The 27,243-nt window shown below is 47.3% G+C and overlaps 1 protein-coding gene across 3 annotated transcripts in view; it reads right to left on the bottom strand.

The window, feature by feature from the left end:
• FHOD3 (formin homology 2 domain containing 3) overlaps nt 1-27,243 on the bottom strand; it is a 467,989-nt gene that overhangs the window by 48,603 nt on the left and 392,143 nt on the right. For all 3 annotated transcript variants that reach the window (XM_039238974.1, XM_039238973.1, XM_039238972.1), the window contains 2 exons: nt 18,220-18,501; nt 9,093-9,976 (listed from right to left, as the gene is read on the bottom strand). In XM_039238974.1, the coding sequence (XP_039094905.1) occupies nt 9,093-9,976; nt 18,220-18,501 (1,166 nt within the window). The remainder of the gene's footprint in view (nt 1-9,092; nt 9,977-18,219; nt 18,502-27,243) is intronic.

The raw sequence follows: 27,243 nt of genomic DNA on the forward strand, positions 1-27,243 counted from the left end.
CTCCTTCTAGCAGAGCACCTGCCACACTTAGACATCTGGCAGCTGAGAAGGGGCCTTATGTGGAAGGAAAGCAAAAGAGAACCTGCTGAAGAAAAATGGGGGATGAATTGGCCCAGAGGCCAAAGAGGGGGACAGGGAACAACAAGTGTCCAGGTCTCCTCACAGAGCCCTTGTGCATATGGCTTCCCTGCTGGCCTGGGTGCTCCTTGGGGGCAGGCTCTGGGCTGGCACATGACCAGAGCTTACCAAGTATGAGAGGCGATAAGCCAACCTGTGTCCAGAGTCGAGATGACAAAGCCTCCAGCCCTCAGCTCTCGGGAAGGGCGGGTGGCGATGGAAGAAAGTGGAGATGTGGCAGCTCAGCCAGCACCCTGTGTGTGCTCAGATTTCCCTGGAGACAAACAGAGCTGGAAGGATGACTATTTTCACCTGTGTAACAAGCCGAAGCCCAGGACGATAATGATGAAGAAGCCACAAGGGATGTCCTTGAAGGAAAAGACACATTCAGCACGGTGGTGGGTGTGCTCCCTGTGGGAAAGGGCTCAGTGGCATGGTAGTTAATTTAGCTGGTGGTGGAGGAGGTCAGGGTCTCAAGGAGCTGACACTTGGCCTGGGCCCTAAGGAATGTCTAGGGGAGAGCCTGGAGCTGGGGAGTGAAGATAAGGAGACAAGAAGTGGCTTTGCCTAGCTTGCTGGGAACTTCCAGGGATGGAGCAGGAGGTCTGGGGGCCATATGCAGGGGACCTCAGGAACCAGCTGCTCCAATTCTGCTGCACGCAGGCCCCAGCCGAGTGGCTGATGCTGCCCTCAGTCTCCTGCACCAAGGCCCTCCCTACTGGCTGGGCCTTCGAGCAGCTGAGCTTTCTGGAGAAGCTGGCCTGCTTTAACACTGAAGGCTGCAAGCTGGCAAGGAGAAATGGACTGTGGTTCCTTAAGCCCTACTAAGCCCTTCCAAACTCAATTGCTAAAATTCTATTTTAAGTCCTTAACTATGCATTTGGGAATAAATTAAAATTTCCTCACGAAGACAATAACTGAAAGCATCCCCAGCTGTTTTGGAGCCTGGTGGCCCAGAAGAACAATTCTTGTGGGTGTGATCAGGTCTGAATGCCCAGGGACATGTGGCGTAGAAGCATTCCACTCTGCAGGGCAAGCTTATCTGCTATTATTTAATCAAGTAAGCTTATTTGGGGCCCCTGAAATTCAGCTTTCAAATCTAACACACTATTTTGTGTGTGGAAAACTAAGAAGGAATGAGAAAAGGTTTGGCAAAATGCTGAGTACAGTCAACAAAGAGGGATGCCAGGACACGAGGCCTGAAGATGCTACAGCAGACATCCTGTGAGCATAAGGAGGGCAGCACAGGTGGCAGAAGGAGTCTGGGACCTGGCGTTGCAGAGCCAACTACCCATAGGCAGGCTCCAGTACAGGAGATATTTCCTGGAAGGCAGGGATTCCCTGGGAATCATTAGCCATTAGGCCTTCTTCTATTTAGCCCCTCTTTACTCCAAGAGCCTGGAAAGAGGACTGAGCAGACTCAGCCCAACCTAGCCTTTGTGCAAATGAGAAAAAGACTCCTTCCCTGAGAAGACACAGCCCCACGGCAGCCTGCACAGCACACAACCTGCACACACCTATGTGATGGCCCTGAGCAGGACATGTCCTGGTCTCCATTCCCAACAGAATTCAATTTATGCCAGTGAGCACATCCACACACTCCCCTACAAGTCAGGGAGAAGCAAGCCGCCGAGCTTCCTGAAATGACAGGGAGAGCTGTCCCCAAAGATGACTCCACGTGTTTTCAGAGCACTTTGACCCACTTGGTAAGGGAAAGAATAGAATTAAGGTAATATCTGAAATGTAATTGTTCAATCTCTGGACATTGTCCAAAAGGTGTATTAAATGCTGTTCCTCATCATTAAAATGGACTCCACAGGAGGCTGCTGAGCACGCATGTGCCCTAGGGTCCGTTCTATCCAAGATGAAGGAGGGGGTCATAAGGGGATGTCTGACTCTCTCTTTCCCTTCCACAATAACCTAGAGCAGTACCTGCAAGGGTGAGCCAAAGTTCTCTGTGCCCAGGAGCACATGTTTGTGCTGCAGGATTAGCAGTCGTCAAATTTGATCCATTTTAATGGTCTTTCTGTGATCAAAGTCCCAGATCAGCAAGTCTGACCTTCACCATGTCCTTCAAATGATCGTGTGACACAGTAACTGTTTGTAGGCCTCTAGGTCTTAAAGAAGATTGGTTCTAGAGAGTAGACACCATCTTAGGAAGCTGATCACTAGGTGAATCTGGGGCTGCAGGGAATGGTCACAGCCTTCCCCCTAAGCCTTAATAGTTAGTAATAATCACTTAAATTGACTATCTCCTCTACGCTTCTCAAAAATCCTGTAACTCTCAGAGTCTTGGATGCTGCCTATTGAAAGCTGCTTCCTGAAGGGGCTCACTTCTGTCTTCTTGGAAGCTAGACCTTCAGTCTTCTTGCACAGCTTGGGAGAAAGGAGTTGAATTGCCTTAGTGACCTCCTTCCTGACCCTTTTGCAAGGTCTCTGCTCACCTTTACAGCATCTCTTTCCATAGAGGGTAACCTCTTCTCTAACCAGTTTGGGACTTTATACCGCCTCCCCTCTCCTTACAATCTTCTTGGCTGAATCAGAAACAAAAACAGACAAAAGCCCTACATGGCATCCAAGACTGAAGCATTTCCCCAGAGACAGTATTTCTGGAAAGGCAATTGTTGGCACACTAGAGGATCCCTGATACTTGGGACTTCAAAGGTGGTGCTATTCTGTATGCTGGGCATTACAGCCTGGTTCTGCTCAAGAGTTCAGCTTAACCAGGTTTTCTGGAAGCAAAGCAGAGCTTGGCTTCTTCCCAGGGTACCTCAACCCCTTAAAGAAACAAGCTCCTTTTCCCCTGAACACGTCTGGACATACTTGGAAAAGTGGCATGTACAGAGACAGCTCCACAGTGGTTTTCCCGACACTGCCTCACTACCACTCTTTTGCTGGGGCAACTATCTCACACCAGAGCCCACTGTTCCTATTTCGCTTTCAGCCAAGTCCTAATCTAACATGCTATGCCCGAGCTTGGGCCCAAGGGAGCGTCCTTCTAGCAATCCTTTCTTCTCTGATAGTTCTTGAGACTCACTGAGGTGGACAGAACTTTGGCTGATTGATCTTTTATCAAAAAGTGACAGAAACAAAATGGATTTCCAAGGATCACATGGACAGACTCAGAAGCCCTGAAAGGTAACTTCAGCTGGGATGTGACCATTCATGGCTGTGTGACTTTGGCAAGTCACCGGACCTCTCTGCACTTCAGTTTCCTCTCTGGCACATATCTTGCAAGGTTTGCTGTGAGCATGAAATGAGATAATGGATCTAAAGCAGCAAGAACAATGCCTGGCCCATGGTAGATACTACAGAGGTATTTGCCAGAGCTATCAGAAGAGCATTACTGGAATTAATACATGTAAGGTACTTATGACAATGCTTGAAACATACTGCCTTCTAAAAATTAGCTCTTAGCTATTTCACCACCAATGACTCCTTTTTATCATTTCTATTCAACTGACATTTTAAAAATATATGGTCTACCATGATGTATTTTTCATGACTAATGTATCTACCACATTTACTGATCAAAGACACCTACATAAATAAGAAGGTCACATCAGATCAGGGTTCACACCCTGGAGAGTGATAATTCCAGAGGAAAGTATAGAGACTCAACATTCAATGTGGCCCATAAAGCTGCTTGCCGGGAATACGGACAGGACAACTTGCATGGGGCTTTCGGAATGACTGAAAATAGCTCATGGGTGTTTATTAGAGTCCGCACAGACCTCCAGGCGCATGGAATCCCGGCAAATGAGCATGCCTTGAATGGTACTAAAGATCTTGCAGAAAAGAATGTAGAGAACGTCTCAGTTTCTGTTTTTAACAAAGAGAATATCATGGTGATCTCCACATGCCAAATTCCCTTCTGAGGTGAACAGACTGGTCTCTAGGCTAATTGAAAGGGGCAAAGGGGCCTTCTGGAGAAAGAACAGGGGATTCTCCTTTTCCAGGAGACATGGCTGCCTCCATGACTGATGGCAGAATGGGTCAACATGAAGTCGCTCATTACCACTAGCTGGGAGAAACTCAGCATTATGTATCGGAGAAGGAAGCAGGCCTGATCAATCTCCTGACACCTTCTGAAGGAAAACCAGAAAATGCAGTTTATCTAGATCGAGGCACCACAGTGAGTGCACTAGAGAATCTTCAGTGGTACTGCTAAACCTCAGTGATGCCTGGGCATCGTCCTCGGAGATTCTGATCTCCTTGGTCTGGAGCAGGGCACAGGGACCACAGATGCTAAATGGCCTCTCACGCATCTAGAGAGACTGATTTAGACTTTTTGAAAGTTTAAAGGCTTTTGAGACAGAAATGCTGAGTAGAAAGTTGTTCTTTAAAGAGGAATGCAATTTAAAAACAGGAAGCAAAAGGGAGGGAGCAGAGAACATTTCTTAAAATAGAAAAACACTAACAGGGTCCCCCTGCCCATTCTAAGAGACAACAAGGACTAGTCCTGTCATTTTTATGAATGATGTAGGATCAAGTCCCCACAGCAACAGACAATGCAGGGAGTTTTTATTGATGTTAAAACAAGCCCGACACACCCAACAAATGCCAGGCTCATCCCAAGTACCAGGAGCTAAGCCGTCAGTTAGAGAGAAACAGTCTTTCCAGACTCAGGGGCAAAGCAGCTTGGGAGGCTCCGGGGTTGGGTGCAGCTGACTGCTGAAGACAGGGCCACACATCCTGCCACAGCTAACATCACACAACCACATCATGAGTGTGGTGCTTGCAGATAAAACAAAAAACCTGGCTCCACGTCTCCACATAGTCCTGGGGCTTCCGCCCATGGCACACCATGTGAGGAGGTCCAAGGTCCAGCGAAGGGCCATAGTGAAGGCAGAGACTTCCTCACGAGGTGACAGTATGAAATGAGAAACACCTGTGGAGGCATGCTGTCTGGGCAGGTAGACAGGGCTTGTTTGCCAGGGTGCTGATGTGGCCCTGAAGGGTCACCCCTTCGAATTTTCGAAGACTGATTTTACTAGAAATAAAGGATGCCACCTTTAAACAGTGGATATTCAGTATATAGAACTTGCCACCCCAGAGGGTGCTGTGACTGAATGCAGAAACCAAGCTAAGGAAGCGATTTATTATTAAATGAGCACCCCTAAGCTGGAAAGCACTCCCATGAAAGGCACCTCCTCTCAAAATGCTTCTCAGCATCGCGGTCACAGTCCCTGGGTCTGGCTCAGCAAGGCGCTGGCTTTGCAATGATAAATCATTCCTCCTCACTCCCCACTCACTGCCAAAAGAGTGACACCACTGGTTATTTTCAAAACTGCCTGTTGAGAAAGTGACAATGACAATGAGGCCACAATACAGATGTCATAAAGATGTGACAACTATGGAATATTCCTAAGTCCTTGTAACAAGGGAGACTGAAACACATGGGCAAGCGTTAAGGCCACAACGACATCATCCAACTATGTCTGCATAAAGGCTGACAAACCTGTAGCTAGGAATAGAGTTTCTGAGGAATGTGCTAGAATAGGCTTGCCTTATCATGAACCTTAGGGGAAAAAAGCATTAATTTCCCAGTTCTCCTTCAGCAGCCTTCCAGACTGAGGCCCGCTGCAAGACAGCTGCATTTCTGATGGTAATGGAGTGTGTCTAGTACCTTAACCAGAAGACCTCTGAGAGAGAAAGGGAGTGCTCTTAATAGATGCCGGGACAACAGACATACAGCTGGGCCAACCTGGAGACCCTAGATGTATGGTCACCCCACCGATGTCCCAAAATTGGGTTTGAGTTTCTGTATGATAGAATTCAGGTTTTCTGAGGGTGGTGTTACAGAAAATAACATTTTGGTACGTCCTGAACTTGAGTATAAGGTAGGAAAACTCGATTCCCTTCTCGGGAGAATAAAATGGTTTGAGGTATGGGGGAGTCGACATGGAGTGTGGTGGTGTAAGGATCAATGCCTCCCTCCCTGGTGCCTCATTTTTCACTTTAAATCAATGGTGCACAACTTTGGTTGAGTCCCTGGGGAGCTTTTAAAAAATAACCCAGACTGGGGCTCACCCCAGACCAAATAATTCATCATTCTCTGAATTTTCTTAGAAAGTCACTGCGAATAGTTTCTGATATGTTTTGAAATGTCAGAGCAAAGCAAGTTGAAAAAATTTCTCTGAACCCATTTTGGAATTCCCATGATAAGCCTAGTGAGTCCAGGGGAGGAAAGCAGCACTGAGCCCTCAAAGGGGAGACCAATTCCCTTTCTTCTGGTTTTCTCTTCCACTCCACACCTGTCTTGGTCTGTCTATAACTCAGGTTATAAAAACTGCCTTTTGGGAGAAGGGACTTTGCCGCCCTTGATTAGGCATACAGGATGAAGGCTACTTCCTGGAGCTCCTCAGGATGATGTGAAGTCCGTGAGGGTACATCCCTATACTTCCCGGGGCTTTCTGCCTTGACATCATTCTCTGGGGTCACTCATAGGATCTTCTGTGTGCTTCACCACATCTTAGACCAGCGGTAGAAACACAACATGATGAAACTTAGCAGAGGATCTCCGTCTTCCTCCACAAAACATAATTAAACTCATCTTACTAAAAAGCTAAATATATTTCCTACTGAGAAAAACAGACCCAGTTCCAAAAATTATTTGGAATGGAAATATGAAAGCATATTTTCCTGTTCTTATTTCCATTAAGTGGTCACCCAGCCTTGGATCTGGAACATGAATCTTTGTTTTGGGGGTGACCCGGATGGTCAGAGGCATGCTCTGGAAATCCAGTCTGGTATAAGTTTTCTGACAAAAACCGAAACCGATTCCCTTTGCTCTGTGTGGGCTTGTGAAGTCTATTTCATTTTCATTTCTTTGCTATTGTGTTTAATGAATAATGAATTAATTCACAAGCCAGAATTCAGAAATGGCTGTTTACAGCTGTGTTTTATGAAAATCACAGTCAAGGATTAGAAACAGAAGTCAAATTGGTTATATCTGCATTGATACCACACACATAAGGGATTCAATTCTCCAGTATGATGTATTTTAATCTTAATGTGCATTTTTACCTTCTGTAACATTTGTAAATTAGTTCCTGCTCACATTTCCTATCTCCTTCCACCCTGCCACCAAGAACAAAGGTATGGGTTCCTAGGTCCCACTGTAGAACATTCTGGAATCTGTTAGGTAAAATTTTCAATGTATTATTTTCTCTTCTGCTCACTTTATTAAAACCAAGCAAAAATTTGTTTTTTAGCCAGGCAATGAAGTATTTTAAGAGGTCACCACCTACTTCAAACAAGAATGGAACTTCAGGCTAATGAGATGGCAGTGGCCAGGCTCTTGTCACCAACCAGAGTAGGGTCAAGAGAAGGAGGGAGGCAGGTGAATTGCCCATTTTGGGTCTTCTCAAGGAAGCTTTTAATCTTGCTATTTCCTTTCTAAAGATGAAGTCAGAAGGAACCTCACTGCCAAACTGTTACTCCCTTTTCTTACTCCAACTCGAGTCAAGGGCCAGCAACCAAAGGGTATTGAGCAACCAGTGGAAGCCCAGAGGGCACACCAGCCAGATGAGCCCATGCAGGGAGGTGGTTCAAGGAGACCAGCCAACTAGACCCGTAGGTTGGAGGGTGGTGTGAGCGAGGACGGGCCCTGGATGACTTCGGGCCACCAGAGACTGCTGTTTTAACCAGCCAGGAATACCCTCTCCCATATGCCGGGCTCCATTGCAAGACCTCAAGGAGACACATGGGTGGCTCAGCACAACATGTCACCAGTCCTGGCAAAGTCAGGACACAGAGATGCTGAGAGCAGATGCCCAATCTCACCTTCCTAGGTGTCATTTTCTAGAGGGGACAAAAAGGAGTCTACTTTCAGCTGAAGGAGAGGACTGACTGGACATGATTTGCTCTGTTGGATCCTAGCAGTTTGGATTTATAAACAGGAGGAAGCTTTCATTCTGAACTGGGGTGGTTCCTGAACAGTTTAGATTCACAACCTTGCAGACGCTGGGTAGAAATTGACACCAGGGGGGGCACCTGGGTGGCTCAGTCAGTTGGGCGTCTGACTTTGGCTCAGGTCATGATCCCATGGCTCATGGGTTCGAGCCCCACATCGGGCTCTGTGCCGACAGCTCATAGCCTGGAGCTTACTTTTGATTCTGTGTCTCCCTCTCTCTGCCTCCTTCCCCACTCACGTTCTGTCCCTCTCTCCTTCAAAAATAAACATTAAAAATTTTTTAAAAAATTGGCACCAGGGAAAAGGTCAATTTGGGAAAAGCAGCACCCCTACTTCTAAGTCCCCCTAGCCCCACCCCATAGGCACTAACTCTGTCACTTGGCTCCTTGTCTGAACGTCCCTCTTGTCCTGAGAATGCTGCACATACTTTTTGATTCTGAATTGGTACTTGACTGGCAGGTCGGGGAATCTGGCTCAGGCAGCTTAGTATTCATCCAAAATGATGATAAATAGAACACATGGAGCTAAAACTAATTTATGGTAAGTTCTTGCAAGTTTACTCTAAATTACCTTGTGGTTACATCTGAGGTTCAAACTACCACTGCCATCAACTATAATCAATCAAGGTAAGAGTAAATAGACACATCTCCTGGATAAAGTCCACGTGCTTTATATAAATTAGCAAGACACTTTCCTCTAGTTAACATCAGCATCTACTGGTGGCCTCTACTGATATTTCCTGGTTAATGTTTTTGTCTTTTCCTCTGGGTTATTTGGTTCTTTGAAAGCTACTTCGCCTAACGGTGTCAGTAAGCTGCTGTCCATGTTAGCCATGAAGGGTCCCAGACTCACTTACCTTACATCTAGCATATGGCACAAAGACTAATCTCTTAGAGGTGTTTATACCAACTGCAACCCCCCCCCCTTTTTTTTTTTTTTTTTTACCATATAGCAAAAGCAGCACAAAGGGAATTTTATATACAACATCTCTCTCAGTGCTACTCAACAACAGAAAGGAACTCTGCAAATCAAGAAGCATTTCGGATGCTAGCGGTACCTTTGAGACGGACAGTTCCTTAGACTTAGACTCAAACAGGTGCTCCAGCCTGGAAGTGTCCACCTTAATAGGTTCCAGTTTTGACCACAGGAATTCTCTGCAGCGGCGGTTGTTCTTACATGGCCACTCGAACGGCCGCACTTCATTCCAGAATAGACGGATGGTCTTCTTTTTCTTCGTGAATGCCGGCTGACCCCGGGGTACCTGGGGCCACCCTAAGCCCTGAGGAGCGTTGAACACTGGAGGAGGAGGAGCCAATAAATTACCGGGGACAGGAGGGGGAGGCACGCTGTCCAACAGGGGTGGTGGGGGTGGGGGAGGCAAACCCAGAAAAGTGGGTGGGGGCGGGGGCGGGGGCCCCGGAGCCTCCCTGGGTCCCAGGTCCACATCCAGGACGTCAATGTCGTCCTCCTCCCCCAGGTCGGTGAAATCCATGTCTTGGATTCTCAGCTCCCTCGGATTGGCCATGAGCTGGTCCCAAATGTAGTCAGATTCTGTCTTCTGCTGTGCAGATGCTTTCTCTGGGACTTTGTCATTAGGCTCGGCATCAGCAGAGACGGACCCTCTCCCCAGGTCCCCGCTGTTGAATTTCTCAGCGAAGGCTTTCACGCTGCCCCGATTGTCCAGACAGCCAACGTCCACCCTCCTGACGCTCTCATCCTGGGCCAGGGAGTTGGCCTGCAGGGTGGATATCCTGCTAGCCAGGCTGGCTACCGCCTCCGCACCTGGCTCAGTCCTCCCGGTCTCGCCCTCCCCCTTCTCCTCGTCATCCGTGGGCTTTCTGTTATGGGCATACAGCATGTCCAGCATGAACCGTTTGTTGGTGAGGATGTCGCCACACTGTTCATTTACACCGGCATCCTGAACACCTGCGGACCACAAACCTGAAAGCATACAGGAGAAAAGTAAATGAGCAAGTGGCAGGTGCCTTAACACTTTGAGAAACCAGCTAGGTAATGTGGAGGCCTTACACATAGAGAAAACCCTGGAATGAAGTAACTGAAGAGGAAGGTGGTCCTGGCTGACAAGATGCCCTTGACCAGGAACAGATGCTGCATCAAAGTCACAATGACCTGCTCCAGGACCCAACTCTGGTAGGTAGGACATTACTCTCGGGTCCCACCTTGGCTCAGAGGAGTATTTCCCCCACTTTTCCTGCCCACCCACGACAGTTGTTCAGGACCGCCCAGCCACAGGTAACTAAAGAGCTTCTATCCTAACTAGACACAGAGAGGCAAGGAAGATGCTCCCTCGCCCACCACAGGACAGGTGTTGGAAAGGCTGTGGACTCATGTTCGTCTCCCCTCTACTCCACATGTGCACCAGCGTAGCTCAACGTTCATGGAGAAAGGCACAACCGCTGTCGCTGGTGGCACTTTAAGTCCACGGTCACCAGTTTCTGGGAAACCTTTACTGCTGCCTGGCAGCCTCATCCACGACCTCTCCTGCATACTTTTTGCACCTCCCCCCTCTCCTCCAACTTCCCCACCATCACAAAAGCATGGCCTTGTTTCCTGGTTCAACAGCTTAACAGAAGAAGTCAGAAGAGCTGTTCCAGGGTCTCATCCAGCCCCACCCCCCATCCACACCTGAATCCCAGCCATGGCCTCCCACCCTGTGGCTAGCAATAAACCATCCCTCCTAGCAGGGTCAGCATGCCACAGTGTGCATTTGGAAGCCATTCCAGTGGTCCTCTGTCCGGCATTCCCCATGCTCCGCCCACTAGACCTTCCTGCTGGCATATAAACAAGACATAATTTCACTCATCCTAAAACAAAAACACCTCATGTGACTCTACTTAGCCCTCCAGCTATAATCCAACTTCTCTCCCTTTAAAAGAAAGCTGCTATCAGAGTTGTTTTGCTCACTCAAACCCATCCAATGAACTTTTTGCTCTCACCATCTTTGAAAGCTGCTCTTTCCCAGGTGATCGAAGATTTTCCTGCTGCACTAGACCCAGCAGATGGCTCCCTCCTTGACTCCAGTCCTTCACTTTGCTTCCAGGAATTGCATTCATCTGGCCTGCTTCCTTTATCTGGCTGCCCCTCCTCAGTCCCCTGTGCTGGTTCCTCCTTCTCTTTAACCTTTAAATATCCTTGAACCTGTTATGTTCTTGGACACTCACTCTCTTAGATACCATCTCATCCAGTCTCCGGGCTTTAGGACCACCTCTGCCCTCACCCCCCACCCCCTCTCGGAACCTGCTTCTCCTGCAGCTAGCCGTTCCCTATCTCAGACATGGCAACTTTCATCCACCTTGCTGACAATTCCAAAAACTCAGAGTCATCTGACTACCCCTCTTTTTTTATCCTGCACATCCAACACAACAGGGTGTCCTGTTAGCTACTTCATCCTGTCACATCCAGAATCCAACCACTTTTCTCATCGCCTGCCCTGCCACAGCCCTGGGCCGAGCCACCATGGTTTCTTGCCTGCAGCACTGGGAGGGTGCCCCCCAGCTGGCCCCAACTTCCACTCTTGTCCCCTTAGAGTCAGTCCTTAACACAACAGCCACGTGACGTATTGAAATGGTTGATCATACCTTTCTGCTCAAAGTCTTCTAACGGTGCCACATTTCACCAAGACAAAAAGCCAGTGTGACCTTTCAATGTTCACAAGCCTTGCACGAACCCACTTTAATTTTCTTGGCAAACATGCCTGAACCTCATTAGCTGCAGTAGCTGCTTGATATTCTTAGACCTCACCAGGCATGATCCAGCCTCAGGACCTTTGCCCATCCTGGGACAAACTGTGCCCATTTAACCACACAATTTGCTTCTCAACCTCCTTTTAGGTCTTTGCTCAAACAGTATCTTGTCCTCAACCACCTTGTTTAGAATTGTGCAGCACTCTCCCCTCCCTCCCCCAAAGCTTTTTATCACCCTTTCAGGTTTTAGTCACCAGAGCACTTATTACTGCCTAATCTTCCACACACTTTCCATATTTATCTTATTGCTGCCTTTGTCCTACCACTAGAATGATTATAATTACTTGTTAAACTGTCCTCTTCATTGGAATGTAAACTCTACAAGAGCAAGGATTGGTTTTGTTGTTGTTGTTGTTGTTGTTGTTGTTGTTGCTGTTGCTCACTGTTGGATTCCCAGCATCTAGGATGAATCAATGAATACATGAATGGTGAGGAACGTTATTCCTTTGAGTTTGCTTCCTAAGGGCCAGCAAGGCTGTTTGGTAGACATTTAGGATATGAGTCCCATCAGATACCCAGGGCCTATGTGGATATTTGTGTTGAGGGATGGCAGAGACCTAGGCCATGGACATGAGCATTAAGAGCTCTTGTTCCATCAGAGGAGAATGGCCCAGTCAAACATGTCGGGGGAGACACTGGTCTGTCTCACGTGGCTCTGCCTTCATCTTAAAGGAGGCATTGACTGAGGGGGCACAAAGGTCTCCTGGTGCTGTTTCTTCCAATGTAGCTTTATCCTCTGTCCCTTGCTCAGCAGTGGCCTGACCTGCCACAAAGGACCAACACCAGAATAAGGAGCTCTTGAACCCTCTTGCAGGTTTCACAAAACATACTTAGGAGACGACCACCATCAAAGAGGGAGGAGATGGCATTTGAGGCCATGATGGGAATATCTGGGTATTTGGAGTCCCTGTGACTGGCCAGTCCTATAAATAGGAAGACAGTTTTGAGGTCAGCGGATTGCTGCAGGTAGAGTGGCTGACTTGTCTCTTTCCCCGTTTACTGGGAAATGTGGACGTTTCTTTGGTCAATAAATCTCTTCGTTCACTTAGGTCTTCTTGTATCACTATGTAGTATGCTCCTTTGTCTGTGGTAATTTCCTTTGTTCTGAAGTCTGCTTTGTCTGATCCTAACACAGCCTCTTCTGCTTTTCTTTGATCAATGTTAGCATGATGTATCTTTTCCCAACTTTTAACTTTCCATCTGCCTGTGCCATTATGTTGGAAATCAGTTTTGTATACATAGCATATAACTGTGTTGTATTTTTGTCCACTCTGCAAATCTCCATATTTTCATTTAAATGATTGATATGTTAGGGCTTCAGTCTGCCACTTTAGTTTCTTTCAGTTCCTTTTTTTTCCTTTTTTTTGGTCTCCTTTTTTTGAACACTTTAGAATTTCAATTGATTTATAGTGTTTTTGAGTACACTGCTTCATATAATTTCCTTAGCAGGTGCTCTAGGTATTACAATATGCACACTAACTTCCCTGTCAGTACTGGTGTTTTACTACTTTGAAGCATAGAACTCTTACTTCCATTTAGAGCCCTTTACCCTCCCTACTTAAAAAAACGTAATTGTCTTAAGTATTTCCTCTACGTACATTGAGCACTACATCACATGTTATAGGTTTTGCATCTACCATCATATACTAGATTTAAGAAACTTATGAGGCAAAAGACAGTCTTTTCTATTGACTACTTTTATCCATTCCACTGTTCTTTTTCTTTCTAAAATTTCTAGCCTTCTCTCATCATTTCCTTTCTATTCAGAGAACATTCTCTAGCCAGTCCTTAAGAGTAGGTCTTACTTTATCTCTTACTTTTTCTTTAAACTCTCTTAGCTTTTCTTTAACCGAGAGTGTCTTTATTTTCTCTTCATTTGTAAAGGCTACTTTAACCGGATATGGAATTTAGGGTTGATAATTCTAGTCTTGGAAGATTTGACAAATGCTGTGCTGCTTCCTGTTTGCCTCCATGTTTCAGATGAGGGACTGGCTTGCCATGTGAATTGGTGTTCCTCCCTAGGTAACACATGGTTTCTGTCTACTCCCTTTCAAGACATTTTATTTTTGGTCTTTAGTTTTCAGAACTTGGTTTATCATTTGTCTTGCTATAAATTTCTTTGGATTTATCCCCATTAGTATTTGCTTAGCTTCTTAAATCTGTGGGTTTACCTTTCCCCAAATTTGGGAAATTTTCAGTCATTATTTCTTCAAGCATTTTTTTCAGCATTGCACACTCTCTCGTTTCCTTCTCAGACTGAAGAAATGAATGTTAGTTCTCCTGATATAGTCTCACAAGTACCTGAGGCTCTGTTCATTTTTTCAGTCTGTTTTCTCCTCCGTTATTCAGGTTTGGTAATTTCTACTCCTCTGTTTTCAACTGCATATGTTATTGCCTTTGTGGTCTTCAATCTACTATACAACTATTTTATTTTGGTCATTGTAGTTTTTCAGTTCTATAATTTCCCTCTGGTTCATTTTTGTATCTTCTATTTCTCTGCTATGATATTTCATTTCTTTCACGTATTTCCTGAATGTTTGTAAATGTTCACTGAAACATTAGCATGATGGCTGTTGTAAAAATCCTTGTCAGATAATTCCAACATTTGGCTCATCTCAGTGTTGGCATTTGTTACTTGTCTTTTCCCATCCAAGTTGTGAATGCCCTAATTCTTGATATGATGAGCAATTTTAGAGTGTATTCTGGATATTTCGGGTATTATTTGCTAGAGTTTGGATCATGTTTAATCTTCTCTTTCAGCAGGCAGTCACCTTTTTTTAGGTGACCTGTACAAGTCTTCATGAGGGGAGATGTTTAGCTCCCTACTGGGTCTGATTGTCACCACTCTAGCAAGAGGGTTGATTCACAGTGCTTCACTGCAGATTGACAGGGTGGGGGTTCAGCAGCCTCTTGACCCCATAGGCATCCTTCCAGTGAAAGTGGAATACTTACTCCCTTTGCCTCCAAGTGGAGGTGAAGGCTCAGCTTCCCACTGGTCCCTACTGATTCTGGGTTGGGGAGATTAGACTGCAGACTAGTTCCACCTCCAACTACATCATTCTACCTTCTTATGTTGGGTGGAGATGGAGGCTGAGCCCCCTGCTGGGCCCAGCTGGTGTCAGAGAAGGAGGGCAGGGGAACTGGAATGTGGATTAGTCTTCTTCCACTGCCTCCTTAAGCCTGTCTCCTGCTGGGTGAAGGCTCAGATCTCTACAAGACCTCACTGACACTTCCCCAATAGGGGAACTGGGATGCCACTTGCTTTTTTGCCCGTAGGGGATAGACTATCAGCTCCCCATTAGAAGAACTACTCCAGCGCAAGGAAATGAGAGAACACTATCTGCTTCTATTGGGCAGGGGATAGAGAATTGGCTGGGGGGGGGGGGGGGGGGGGGGGGGGGGGGGGGGGGGGGGGGGATGGGAGCAGTGTCACCCTTGTTCCCTTAGGGTGGAAGTTATAGAAGATCACCTCCTCTTTGGTCCCACTAAAGCTACTGGGTGTGGCAGGGGCAGGACAGCAGCAGATTTTCAATTAGTGCTTGTCTAGGGTAGGGAATGTATTAATAGCCAAAAACTTTTCTGTTAGGCAATCCTTTCCCCAATTCATTGGCTATGGGAACAGAATTTAATTAGAGCTTCACTGCCACGTCATTCAAGTCCAAAGGTCCTTAGACAGTCTGCCTTCTTTCCACTTTTCAGAGTCCTCCTATGATTGATTGTTCTGTTATGTCCAGGGTGTTGATATTTCAGTTGTAAGAGGGAGGAACTGGGAACAATAGAGCTGCCGTATCTTAGCCAGATGCCTCTTCATTCAATTACTCATCAACGGTTTTGTGAGCCTCTACCATGTTCTTAGGTCTACAGCTAGGAAGTGAGGACTCATGATGAACAAGACAGACATCCTGTCTTCACAAAGCTTACATTCGAGTGGAGGTAAAGGACAGTTCTACAAGTCATTACTGCAAACTGCAATGAGTGCTACCATAAAGCCTCAGATTGATGCTACGGAGTGGAACATGGGAAACAAAAAGAAAGCCACACAACCAGAGTAAGTTGGAGACCCTTTCAAGCCCTACAAACTCATTTCTGAGTAATGGATACTACCGTCAGAACTAAGATTGAGTCTGGGCACTGAGGAGGGCACTTGTTGGGATGAGCCCTGGATGTTGTATGTAAGCAATAAACCACGGAAATCTACCCCAAAAACCAAGAGCACACTTTACAAACTGTATGTTAGCCAATTTGACAATAAATTATATTTAAAAAGAAAAAAGAAATAAGAATGAGTCCCTTACATTTTGCCTCCCTCTCTGTTTTTATCTTATTAAATACAGAGAACTAAGGGTTGATGGAGGGCTGGTGGGAGGGGGGATGGGTTAATTGGGTGACAGGCATTAAGGAGGGCACTTTTTGGGATGAGCACTGGGTGTCATATGTAACAGATGAATCACTGGGTTCTACTCCTAAAGCCAAGACTACACTGTGTGTTAACTAACTTGAATTTAAATGAGTACAAAAGAAATCAGGTTGAGAATCACTACGCTTGCCTTTGTGATTTGAGAACACCCTGAAAGGCAAGAGCTATGATGACAGAGCTGCCCTGACTCCACAGCAGCTCACTGTGCCTGTGAGCACTGGGATTTTCTAGGAGCTAAAGTTACAACAAATAAACACGATCACGTCTCTTAATAGCACCAGACCAAAGCAGAAAAAAACCACTGCAAAGCCCTAATTCCTGAGTCGATACACTTGGATACTGGCTTTGGGAGAAAGTCAGTGGTTCTTCACTGGGAGTAGAGTCTCCATTTTTGGAAAGTTGCCCTTATTTGGAAAAATACTGGACCATCTGATCCAAAAAAGTCTCATTCCTTGGCTTCTTTTCACGAATCCAACTTGTTGATATGTTTTAGGCTTGCTAAACCTAGTGGCGACGAATAATTCCTAGAGCTATTTATAATGACTTAAATATGATTTAAGGCCAAACTGATCAAGACAACATACCCAACTGTACTGTGACTCTAATAACATTAAATGAGAACACTGACAAGTAGAATTTGGGAGACTAACTGGAATCTGACTTGGAAATAAATTAAGTAAATATCAATATATGTAATACTTTCCAGCAATACATCTTCAGACACAGATTTTCAATGCAATAATTACTAAGATATAAACAAATGAAGTCTTCAAGTCCCATTTTCAGTGCATCATAGGGACTAGCAACATCAAGAATAAAATTTAGTAAACAGGTGGTGAAAACTCAAATATTAACTAAGACTAAGCCATTGATTGATAGTTCTTGTGGCAGACATTATGGCCTCATTCATTCATTCATTCATTCATTCATTCCATTTATATTCACATACCCATGCTTCAGAGCCCATGTATTCTTCATCTGGGAACTAACAAACCATGCATGGGTCATGTCACCAGTTGGGAGACCCCTGCGGAGCCTTCATGCTGCACTTTGGGCCCAAGGCATAGGCTCCCTGAGTGTGTGTCACTGGGTAGCTTACTGAAGGCTGGCTAGTAGAACATGCCTCCGCTGATGAGAAGTGTTAGGTGAGAGAGGGGTGCCCCTATCATCTGAATAGCACACAAGTCATGGGCAGGAAAACCAACTCAATGGTGTTGCATCTGAACCAGAACTCAAATGATTATATGAATCTTTTACAATTCTGATAACCCTCTGTGGCACCCTCCCTAAGTGCCCAGTGAGGACCAATGTTCCCTTTGGCCCTTAACCATGAAGTTACCATTACATAGATGAACTGAATATCAGCTATAAAACCAAGAAGAACAAATTCCATAAAGAAAAGCATATACTTTATACCAAGGAAAAGAGTGGCCCTGCGTATATTGTAGAAAGTTACTTAAATTATATATATTCCATTAGAGCACCTCCAATTGACCTCAGCACATTGTGAACCGCCACTTTTTGCAAGTACTCATTCAGTTCATTTTAACAAATTTCCTCTGGTCTGAAACACCCATTATAATGGTTTTTGCACACTTCACCGAAGAAACTTTCAAGGGAGCAGATGGCAACACAACATATGTCCCCATTTAAATCAGAAAAAGAGCTACGTTTACTATTAACAAGCAATTAGAAGGAAATGAGGAATTTCTCTTTTGGGGCTTATTCCTCAGGAAAAGTCCTTTGCTGCCCTCACTATCAAGCCCTTTTTCCACCTGCGGAAGTGATGGTGTGACAGCATGGCAGCGAGTGTAGGGGCCGCCTCCCCAAGGGGCAGGAAGCTGTGGGCTGCCGACAGCGTGGCCACAGCCTTCACCTCCAGGCACCAGGTGGCGTGGCTGGTGACTGAGCTGAGCCAGTGGGTTACCTCAGTGGCCAGCAGACCAGGTACCGCACCCCAGGGGTCCCCGGGACGTATTTACTGAGTAAAGGGGCTGAGTTACCAGGTCCCCTGTCCCTGGAGAGCTTGTCTTCCTTCTCCTCCCTCTCTAATGTGCTGCTGGAGGACGAGATGCTGGAGGCGGAGCAGTTATCCTTCTCGTTCACCTCCTCGCTCTGCCTCTCTTTCTCACTGAGGGAGGCCCGCTCTTCTGGCTCTTGCTCCAGTGCTCGCTCCACTTCGCTCTCTGCTCCGGCGCAGGCAGAGGCTACTTCAGGGCGGGCCTCATCCGCACCCTGGCCCACCTCCACCTCCGGTCCAGGCTCCGGACTGCCAGCAGCACTCACTGGTGGAGACAACAACAGAGATTATAATCACCACAGGAATTCCTTGGGAATGTCAAGTGAGGTGTGAAGTAGACCTGAGGGTGATTTCTCTTGGCTGCCTGTTGTGGGCAAAATTCTAAAGGTGACACCCAAGATTCCCATCCTCTGGCCATTCAGTTAAACACTAAACACTAACGCTGCAGGGAAGTGACTGTGTAACTGATGGTGCAGTCTCAAGTCACGTGACTTTAAGATACAGAGGTTCCAAAGGGGCCCTGATTCAATCTGGTGAGACTTTGAAAGTAGGGTGTTTTCTGACTGGCAACAAATAAAGAGAGATTGGAAGTGTGTGGCTTAAGGGATGCTTGGGTGGCTCTGTTGGTTCAGTGTCTGACTTTCGTTCAGGTCATGATATTGCAGTTCATGGGTTCGAGCCCCACGCTGGGTTCTTTGCTGACAGCTCAGAGCCTGGAGCCTGCTTCAGATTCTGTGTCTCCCTCTCTCTCCATCTCTCCCTTGCTCACAATCTCTTTCTCACAAATAAATAAACCTTAAAAAACTAAAAAGGAAGCATGTGGCTTTAAAGATGGAGGGGCCATGTGATGGACAAGGAACGCAAGTGGTCCCTAAAACCTGAGAGCAACTCCTGGTCAACATGAAATAAAGAACAGGGACTTGGGGAATGTGAGCATAAGAAACTGATGTCTGCCAATGACAGAAATGAACCTGGAGGTTGATTCTTCCCAGCGCTCCCCAGTAAGAGACAGGCCAGCTACAGCCTTGACTGTGGCCTCGTGATACCCAAAGCTGAGAACACGGTTGAGCCATGCCGGCCTTCTGACCTGTGGAAACTGGGAGATAATAAATGGCTCTAGTTTGAATCGCTGTGTTTGCGGTAATTTACCACACAGCGGTAGCAGCCTGATGTTTTATCGGTAGCCAAACCTATGAGGACTGCCCCCCTTTGCTGGAATTAGATTTGCTCATAATTTGAAGTTAGTCCATAATTCTGAAAGTTGTTCAGGAGAATCACTCCTGCACACAGAACTATTTGAAAACCTATCAAAACTGGAAATTGGGTGCTTGTAGCATGGTAAAATGTTCCCGCTCCCCTATGTGACATCCTCGAGGGAACAGGAAAATGGCACACTATGGCTTTGTGTCGTTTTATAGAACAAATCTCTCAGCTGTGCACAGTGTATGGGTAGCAAGTGATTGAGAAAACTTCTTTTATTTTTTATTTTTTTTTATGCTTATTTTTGAGACAGAGAGAAACAGAGCATGAGTGGGGGAAGAGGAGACAGAGGGAGGGAGACACAGACTCTGAAACAGGCTTCAGGCTCTGAGCTGTCAGCACAGAGCCCAATGTGGGGCTCGAAGCCATGAACCGTGAGTTCATGACCTGAGCTAAAATCGGATGCTTAACCAACTGAGTCAACCAGGCTCCCCGAGAAAAGAAAAAATTCTGAGCCAACTGTCACGTGTGACGGCCAGAGGAGGACAGGTCAAGTCCTGAGAGTATGATCCTCAGGGAGGGGCAGAGCCGCATTGCTGGGATCCCGGCAGTGTGCCCCAGCAGTGTGTCCTGAGGCCCCAGGCAAATGCTACTCAAAGCAATACAGAAATTCAGTAGGATCTGCCTGGGGCAGGCCCTGTGAGAGGCCCCATAAGAACAAGCTGATCAGGGAGCCCCCTCTGTGGAAGCACCTTGCTGGCTCAGGTGAGTGGGGACTGGCTGGCAATGACCTGCAGAACAGGCCCTCCAGGAGGCCAGGCAGGGCAGTTACTATGGGAGAGGAAAGCTCAGGCCTTACTGGGCAGGGGGGCCCAGCTGTTGTCCTCAGCTCCCAGACAGTAGCCATTCTGTCAGTTCCGACTGAGTCCAGTAGCCTCACCCCTCAGCTGCTCTCAGGCCGCCTTCTTCTGAGAATGAGGGAATTGAAGTTGCAACTCCAGCTTTTCCTCCTGTCCCTGGGTAACTCCAAAGGGAAGCAGTACCCCTTCATGAGAACCTCTCCAGGGCCCTTCGGGTAGGAATTGGGTGTAGAGGTCATAGAGCCTCGCCCTTCTACCTGCACGTGGCCTCACGACCAGCCACGTATCTTCTAGCCTAGTACAGGAGCCTGCTTCCCTGGGAGGCTGAAGGAAGCCAGGCCAGGGTGGCGAAGCCCCTCTGCTGTCTGCTGGCTGCCCTGCTGGCTGTCCCCAAGAAGGATGGTTAGGAGATCTGGTGATATGGACACCAGGACAAGATTTCCAAGCAGAGATGTGCCGCCTGGCAATAGCGGGAGAAAGCCAAGGGACATATGCCCCTGACCCCACATGCCTAAGAATAGGCATGTCGGACACTTTTCCTTAAAGCAAAGACTGAGCTGAGTACGGGGAAAGAGTGAATATGTCCTTAAGAAAAAATCCCCCTTGGTACCCAAGGAATTTTTATGGCAACCTCTTTTTCATCAGATAATAAAGTTTTTAGCAAGGAGATACACCCCTTCATCTACAAGCACGGCAGAAGCACAGTGTTACCCGTAGCCCTGTCATCCTTTGGTTGACAGAAGGCATATGTCCTTGCACACATTTACTCCAGAATAGCCACATCAAAATGAAAATGTATTTCCAACTGTCTAGCATGTGGCACACATTTAACTTTTAATTGGTGAGCATATGGCGACAACTGGCTAGGGTGCCTCCGCGTGGCTTTATCACTGACAGGGAGATGGCGCAGTGGGCTGCCATCTGCCGAAGCCCGTGTCTACTCCCCATCCCTAGGACACCGGGCAGACAGAGTAGGAAAGATGCACGATGCGCTGGTTTGACTTCAGCCTGCATGCCCTCCACCGCCACATTTCCTTCCATGAGCAGTGCCGCTGGTCCCTGATTAGCAGTGGCTATCTGGACAGGTGTGGTAATGGACACGCAAACGCTGGAGAGCCACACACTCTTGTGCCTAACACACTAAACAATTTTGTCTCCTTCCATGAGAGCCTCACTTTGTGGAATCGGACATTTCTTTGTGTGACTCAACCACTGGGTGGCTTCTCTTTGTTGTTACCGTGGGGGAGGTGGCCACCTCCAAAACTACCTCCTGACCGGGATGCGGACTCAGCCTCACCAGGCCTGCCTGCAACTCTGTGGCACATGAGGTTGTCCTAATGATGAACAAATAATATTTACACATATTCAAGTCAAGCAGAACCACCAAAGCGAGAGAGTGACAGCGGGAGTGCAGACACACGTAGCTGCTCCTTCCCGAAAATGCCTGTAGGCCCTCATCGGGCAGCACACTCGCCGCTGACATAACACACATCCTTGCTATCAGAGGGTGCACTCCTTGGCTGGGCAAACAGCCATCAACTTGGCTCACCATGGTATGTGGCCAGGTACCTGAGAGAGGACACTGGGTAACAAGTGGCACAGGGTTCCTGGAAGGAACAGCCGGGACCCACGGAAGAGCCCTTTTGCAGCTGCGTTAATCAAACATGGGAACGACAAGGGCAAATGAAGGGCTATGACCCCGAGACCTCACCTTCCTCTCATGTCCATGAGCCCTCAGCATGGCACTGGGACAACATCTGTTCACAAAGTCCTTGCTGACTCCCAGGAGGCACCCTGGGAGTTCCCTGAGTTCCAGAACATTTCGGCTCCCCTTTCCCATTCTCTTTCATCAGGACCTCCCTTGTCAGCACCACCGCCCCCCCCGCCCCCAGATATCGCCTATCCTTGAGCCACTGCTGCCCCATGCCAGGCTGGCTGCCCCCTAGGAAGATGGGGTAACAGTATCATCTACCCTCCCTGAGTGCCCCGGAAGCAGGAGGAATCATATCATATTAGTCTTCAGAAACAGCCCTCAAGAGAACTAAGGCATTTAGCAACATTGAGTGGTGGAAACTGTTCATGACTTCCCATCACTGTCAGTCCTTGTATTTAATGAGCCTTTCTCTGCCACAACAACAGTGTTGGTGGTGAAAGACCTGGTGATACATGAGTGACACAAGTGACAGACCCAGTGCTTGTCATCATAGGGACTACAGAGGAGCAAGGCAGCCCTACCTGCCCAGCCATGGCCCCAGCACGGCGAAGGTGGGGGAACCCCACCACCAGTGAACACGGAAACCCCAGCCCCTCACCTCACCCAGACACAGGTAAAAATATCTACATGTGACAGTGTCCTAGGCTGGGGGTGATGGCAAGAGACTTTGACAAGGTCTGGGAAGGAACATCGTCGCTGTACCAAAATGACATTTAAGCAGGGTCTCAAAGAATGAAAAGGAGTTAAAAGCGGGAAAAGTAAGGGTGGCTCATTTGGTTAAGCATCCAACTTCAGCTAGGTCATGACCTCATGGTTCATGAGTTAGAGTCTCACACTGGGCTCTGTGCTGACAGCTCAGAGCCTGGAGCCTGCTTCAGATTCTGTGTCTCCCTCTCTCTGCACCTCTCCACTCAGGCCCTGTCTCTCTCTCTCTCTCTCAAAAATAAATAAATGTTTAAAAAAATGTAAAGAAAAGCAGGGGAAAGTGGGTATAAGAATGTTCTGGGCAGAGGGGAGAGTATGTGCAAAGACCAGGAGCAGAGGGCATGCTGGAAGAATGAGAGCTGTCTGGCCTTGGGGCTGCAGTAACGGGCCTTGCAAGGGGCGGATGAAGACCTGGGATGTTACCCTCGGGGCAGCGATGGCTGCTGCAGGTAGAGACAGACAAACCACACTTCCCAGTGGGACAGCTGAGGCATGTCTGGTACTATCAGGGAAGCTCCTTGTCACTGTGGAGAAAATAGTCCAGGAAGCAAACGGTGACAACAGAGAGACTGAGGAAGAGACGAATGCCAGACACCAAGGCTCAAGAGAATATGATGAATAAAAACATGGCACCAGTGGGAAGCTGTTTCCTATCCAAGAGCCACTGGGGCAGGTAGTGTGTCAGCCTCTGAGGGGAGCATGGGGTGTTGTCTCCTCATGACCCCTTTGTGGGAAGGCCTCTCTTATCGCCCTCAGAAAGTGAGGCCGAGATGGAACAGTGACGGTCCAGGCCATGGTGCCGGGCAGGAAGGGGCAGGGCACCCACTCCCAAGCACATGCCTGTAAGGACCCTGCAGCCCAGTCTTGAGGCAGGGTCAGAAGTGACCACAATACACCAAATCTGCAAGTCAGGGGCTGCCAGGAACCAGCCCCCTCACCCCCCACTCATCCCTCACCAGCCACGCCCACCCATCACCTTGGATGGAGGAAAGACACAGAGATCTGCCGCATCTCTGGAGCTGGGCCAAGGAGGAGAGGAGTCTCAAGAAGTTCCTGGGCCAGGTGCCAGGTCGCCCTTCTCCTCACAGCGGGCATCAGTGTGAAAGTGAAGGGAGGACGTGGCAAGAAACTCCCGGCAACACAAAATGCATCCCAAACTGGGACCCGCCTCCCTGGACCACAGCCTAAGCGAGCAGACTGATGGGATCCTGGCGTTGCCAGAAGTCACTTAGCAAAGGCCAAAAAAAATGTATTTGGCCAGAACCTGCACTGACCTGATTCAGAGAGCTTTAAACTAAATGTTAAGGTTGGAGCAGGGAGAAGAGAAAAAAGATATCAAAATGAAATTGTATAAAGAGATATAGGAATGGATAACTTATATAATGCAGAAGAAGTCATTGAAAAGAAGAGGTCCCCAGTATATTCAGAAGGAAGTAATGAGGAACCTGCTTGTCGCTAAAGCTGTGGGAAAGAACTTGTAGCCCAACACGTAGACACTGAAGGGAATTCTCTATCCAAAGGACACAGACATTGCAGGACAGAGAGGCTGGGCGTGGGAGCAGCACTGGAACCTCTCAACGCGAGAACCATAGGGACAGATGGAAAGCTTCAGTGCTTCTGTTGAGAGAATATACGAGGGTGGCCAGTCCAATGCTGGTACTTCTCTCATGCAGATCACAAAATCGGGAGAGAGAAGAGAAAGAGCAGGCCCTGAGCTGCTGAGCCCAGGGCAGACATGGACTCCTAACAGCTACTTCTCTCCACCCCTGCAAAAGCACAGCACTAACTCCTCATCTGGTCCCCCAAATCTGACTAGACATCAGGCCCTGTGTACTAGGTACTGAGTACCTTCTACGCACCGGTATCTCCTTGGAACCACATATACATCCCCCTGTGCAGTCCTCACACCAGCAGGATGGTTAGTGTCCCTGTGTGACAAATAAAGACACATGTCCAGAGAGGTTAAGCAACTTGCCCAGGGCAACACAGTGGGCTGGAAGCTCAAGGCTGCTCCTCCAGACCCATTCTCTGTTCTGCTCTGTGCCTGGGGAGGCTGGCTCCCTCTCAGTTTCATAGAGGTCAGCTCCTAAGAGGTAGCAGCACAGGAGAAAGGAAGGCTGGATTATGCCTCCACTCTCTTCGCACGTGGGGCCTCCATTTGGCAGGGGCTGTCAGGCCACTCTTTCTGTCCCAAGGGCTCCTTCCCAAGGCTACAGCTCTTGCAGAGTCCCAGGTGCTGGCCAAGTTCCCCCAGGCCTGGAGGTGGGAGCAGTGTTAACAGTCTCTCAGTCCTGCTCGGCCCCAGGGTTTCCCCACCTGACAAACCTGTGACCCTCTCCACACCTCTGTGACCTGGCCCTACACTGGCTGCCTCCAGGCACCTTCTGATCATGTCCATCTCCTTCCAACCTCACTGATAAGCAGACCTGGGATATGAACCCCCACGGGCCTTGAACCTCTATTAATCATGATGTTACACTGTGAGGTGGGTGACTTACGCTGCAAGGGAGAAGTACATCATCATTCCTCAAAGGGCAAACGCGTGCGCACACACGCGCACACACACACACACAAAACATACAGTGTGCACAAACGTTCAAGGTCCGCTTTCATCGACGTCCCTGACAGCTGAATCCAGAATGTCCGATTGCAATCTCCTGTCATGCAATTTTTCTTTGAAGAGATAAATTGCTGGTAGAAAGATCTGAACTTAATAAGTCTTTGGGTGGCTTCAATCGATTTCAATCTGTGATGGTGTCTCGATGACTCTGCCAGGACTTGACTTTCTGGCAAGTCTTACGAAACCAAGGGCTGGGCCAGCCAGTTCTATAATAGTTGCTCCAAATCATGTACATTCCAGGGACCTCCCCAGTTCAGAGCTAATAACTAACACCATCAACTTTAAACTTGCAGTTTAATCATATAAATGTGAAAAAGGCCCCATGAGAAAAAGCTCACAACTTTGAAAATTCTTTAGACTTTGCCTTTGGTGGTGGGCCAGTTCTTGCTAAGCCCTTTGCTCAGATTCACTCTAGAGCAGGGTTTCTTGGCCTTAATGCCATGGATATTTGGGGTTGGATGATTCTTGGCTGTGGGGGGTGGGGAGGCTGTCCTGTGTGCTGTAGGTGTTTAACAGCATTCCTGGCCTCTACCCACTAAAGACCAACAGCACCTCCTCATCAGTTATGACAACTAAAAATATCTCCAGACACTGCCAAATGTCTCCTGGGGGAGTGGGGGAGGTAGCAGGGATCATCCTGTATTGAGAACCATTACCCTAAAGGAATAGTTTCATTAGGATGGACTCAAACTCAGCCTACTCAAACTTTACAAAAACAAACAAAAAACCCACTTTGTCATTTGCAAAAATACTGATCCATCAGTCTAGTGAACTTGTATGCCTTCAAAATTTAGCCCCATCTAGTTCTCAAAATTCAGCCTAAACTACCTTTTAAGATGAAAACCATGCATGGCCCAAATTACCTTCGGAAGATCTCTTGGAAGATGCCACTTTATGGATACTATACCAACCCTCATAGTTCCAACAACCAAGGTTTTCCTTTAGCTTCAATGGAATGCCATAAAAAGTACTGGGCTTGTAGTGGTGGGCCATGTCACCACCAGATACAAACCCTATACTCGAAAATCACATTTGATTCAGCAAGCCATTCATACTACAAAAGGCACATGAAAGTCAGGAATGACTCTAGAAAAAAGCAGAGCTGTGGCCCTCATGTCATGCTCACATGGAAACCTCCACCTGAGTTGGATGTTGAGCAGGATTACAAGCACTATTCAAATTGTAATTTTCACTACCCCCTATCTTTGTCCCTCAGATTATGCTTCTGATTGAGTCCACTTGGTTAAACATGTACAGGATATAAATTCCACTGTATTATTATGTAGGACAAAAAAGCTTCTAGTTTCAGGTCCAATTATTGTAATATTGGTTAATGAATAGATTCTATTTTGCACTATAAAGAGAACATTTAAAAAACGAGAAGCACCATGGGGGAGAAGAAGGGGAAAAATAGTTGGGGAGAGGGAGGGAGCCAAACCATGAGAGACTCTTGAATGCTGAGAACAAACTGAGGGCTGATGGGGGTGGGGGAGAGGGGAAGGGGGGTGATGGGCATGGAGGAGGGCACTTGTGGGGATGAGGACTGGGTGTTATATGGAAACCAACTTGACAATAAACTATTAAAAAGTTTAAAAACACAAGAGGCAATTTTAGGTTATTGTATCACATAGCTACTCTATCTATACTGTATCACTGCTTTATCATTACCTTAAACTCAAACCATACAACCCCAAACATCAATCCCTGGATATGAAGACTTTCTTTGAGCTTAAATTCTTCCAAAACCAGATAGGTCTTGTCTTGGTTCAACCAGTGTCAAATAGGATCAACTCCAATATCCATTTGTCTTTCTGTGCCCAGGAGGGCTTAGTGGAGCTCCTGGGCTAACTACATGGTCACTTTCTTATAAGAGCATATAGGAAGACAACCTTTCCTCAAGGATGAAGA

This window comes from Hyaena hyaena, unplaced genomic scaffold (genome assembly GCF_003009895.1).
Source record: "Hyaena hyaena isolate Hyena2069 unplaced genomic scaffold, ASM300989v1 scaffold_150, whole genome shotgun sequence".
Lineage (NCBI taxonomy): Eukaryota > Metazoa > Chordata > Mammalia > Carnivora > Hyaenidae > Hyaena > Hyaena hyaena.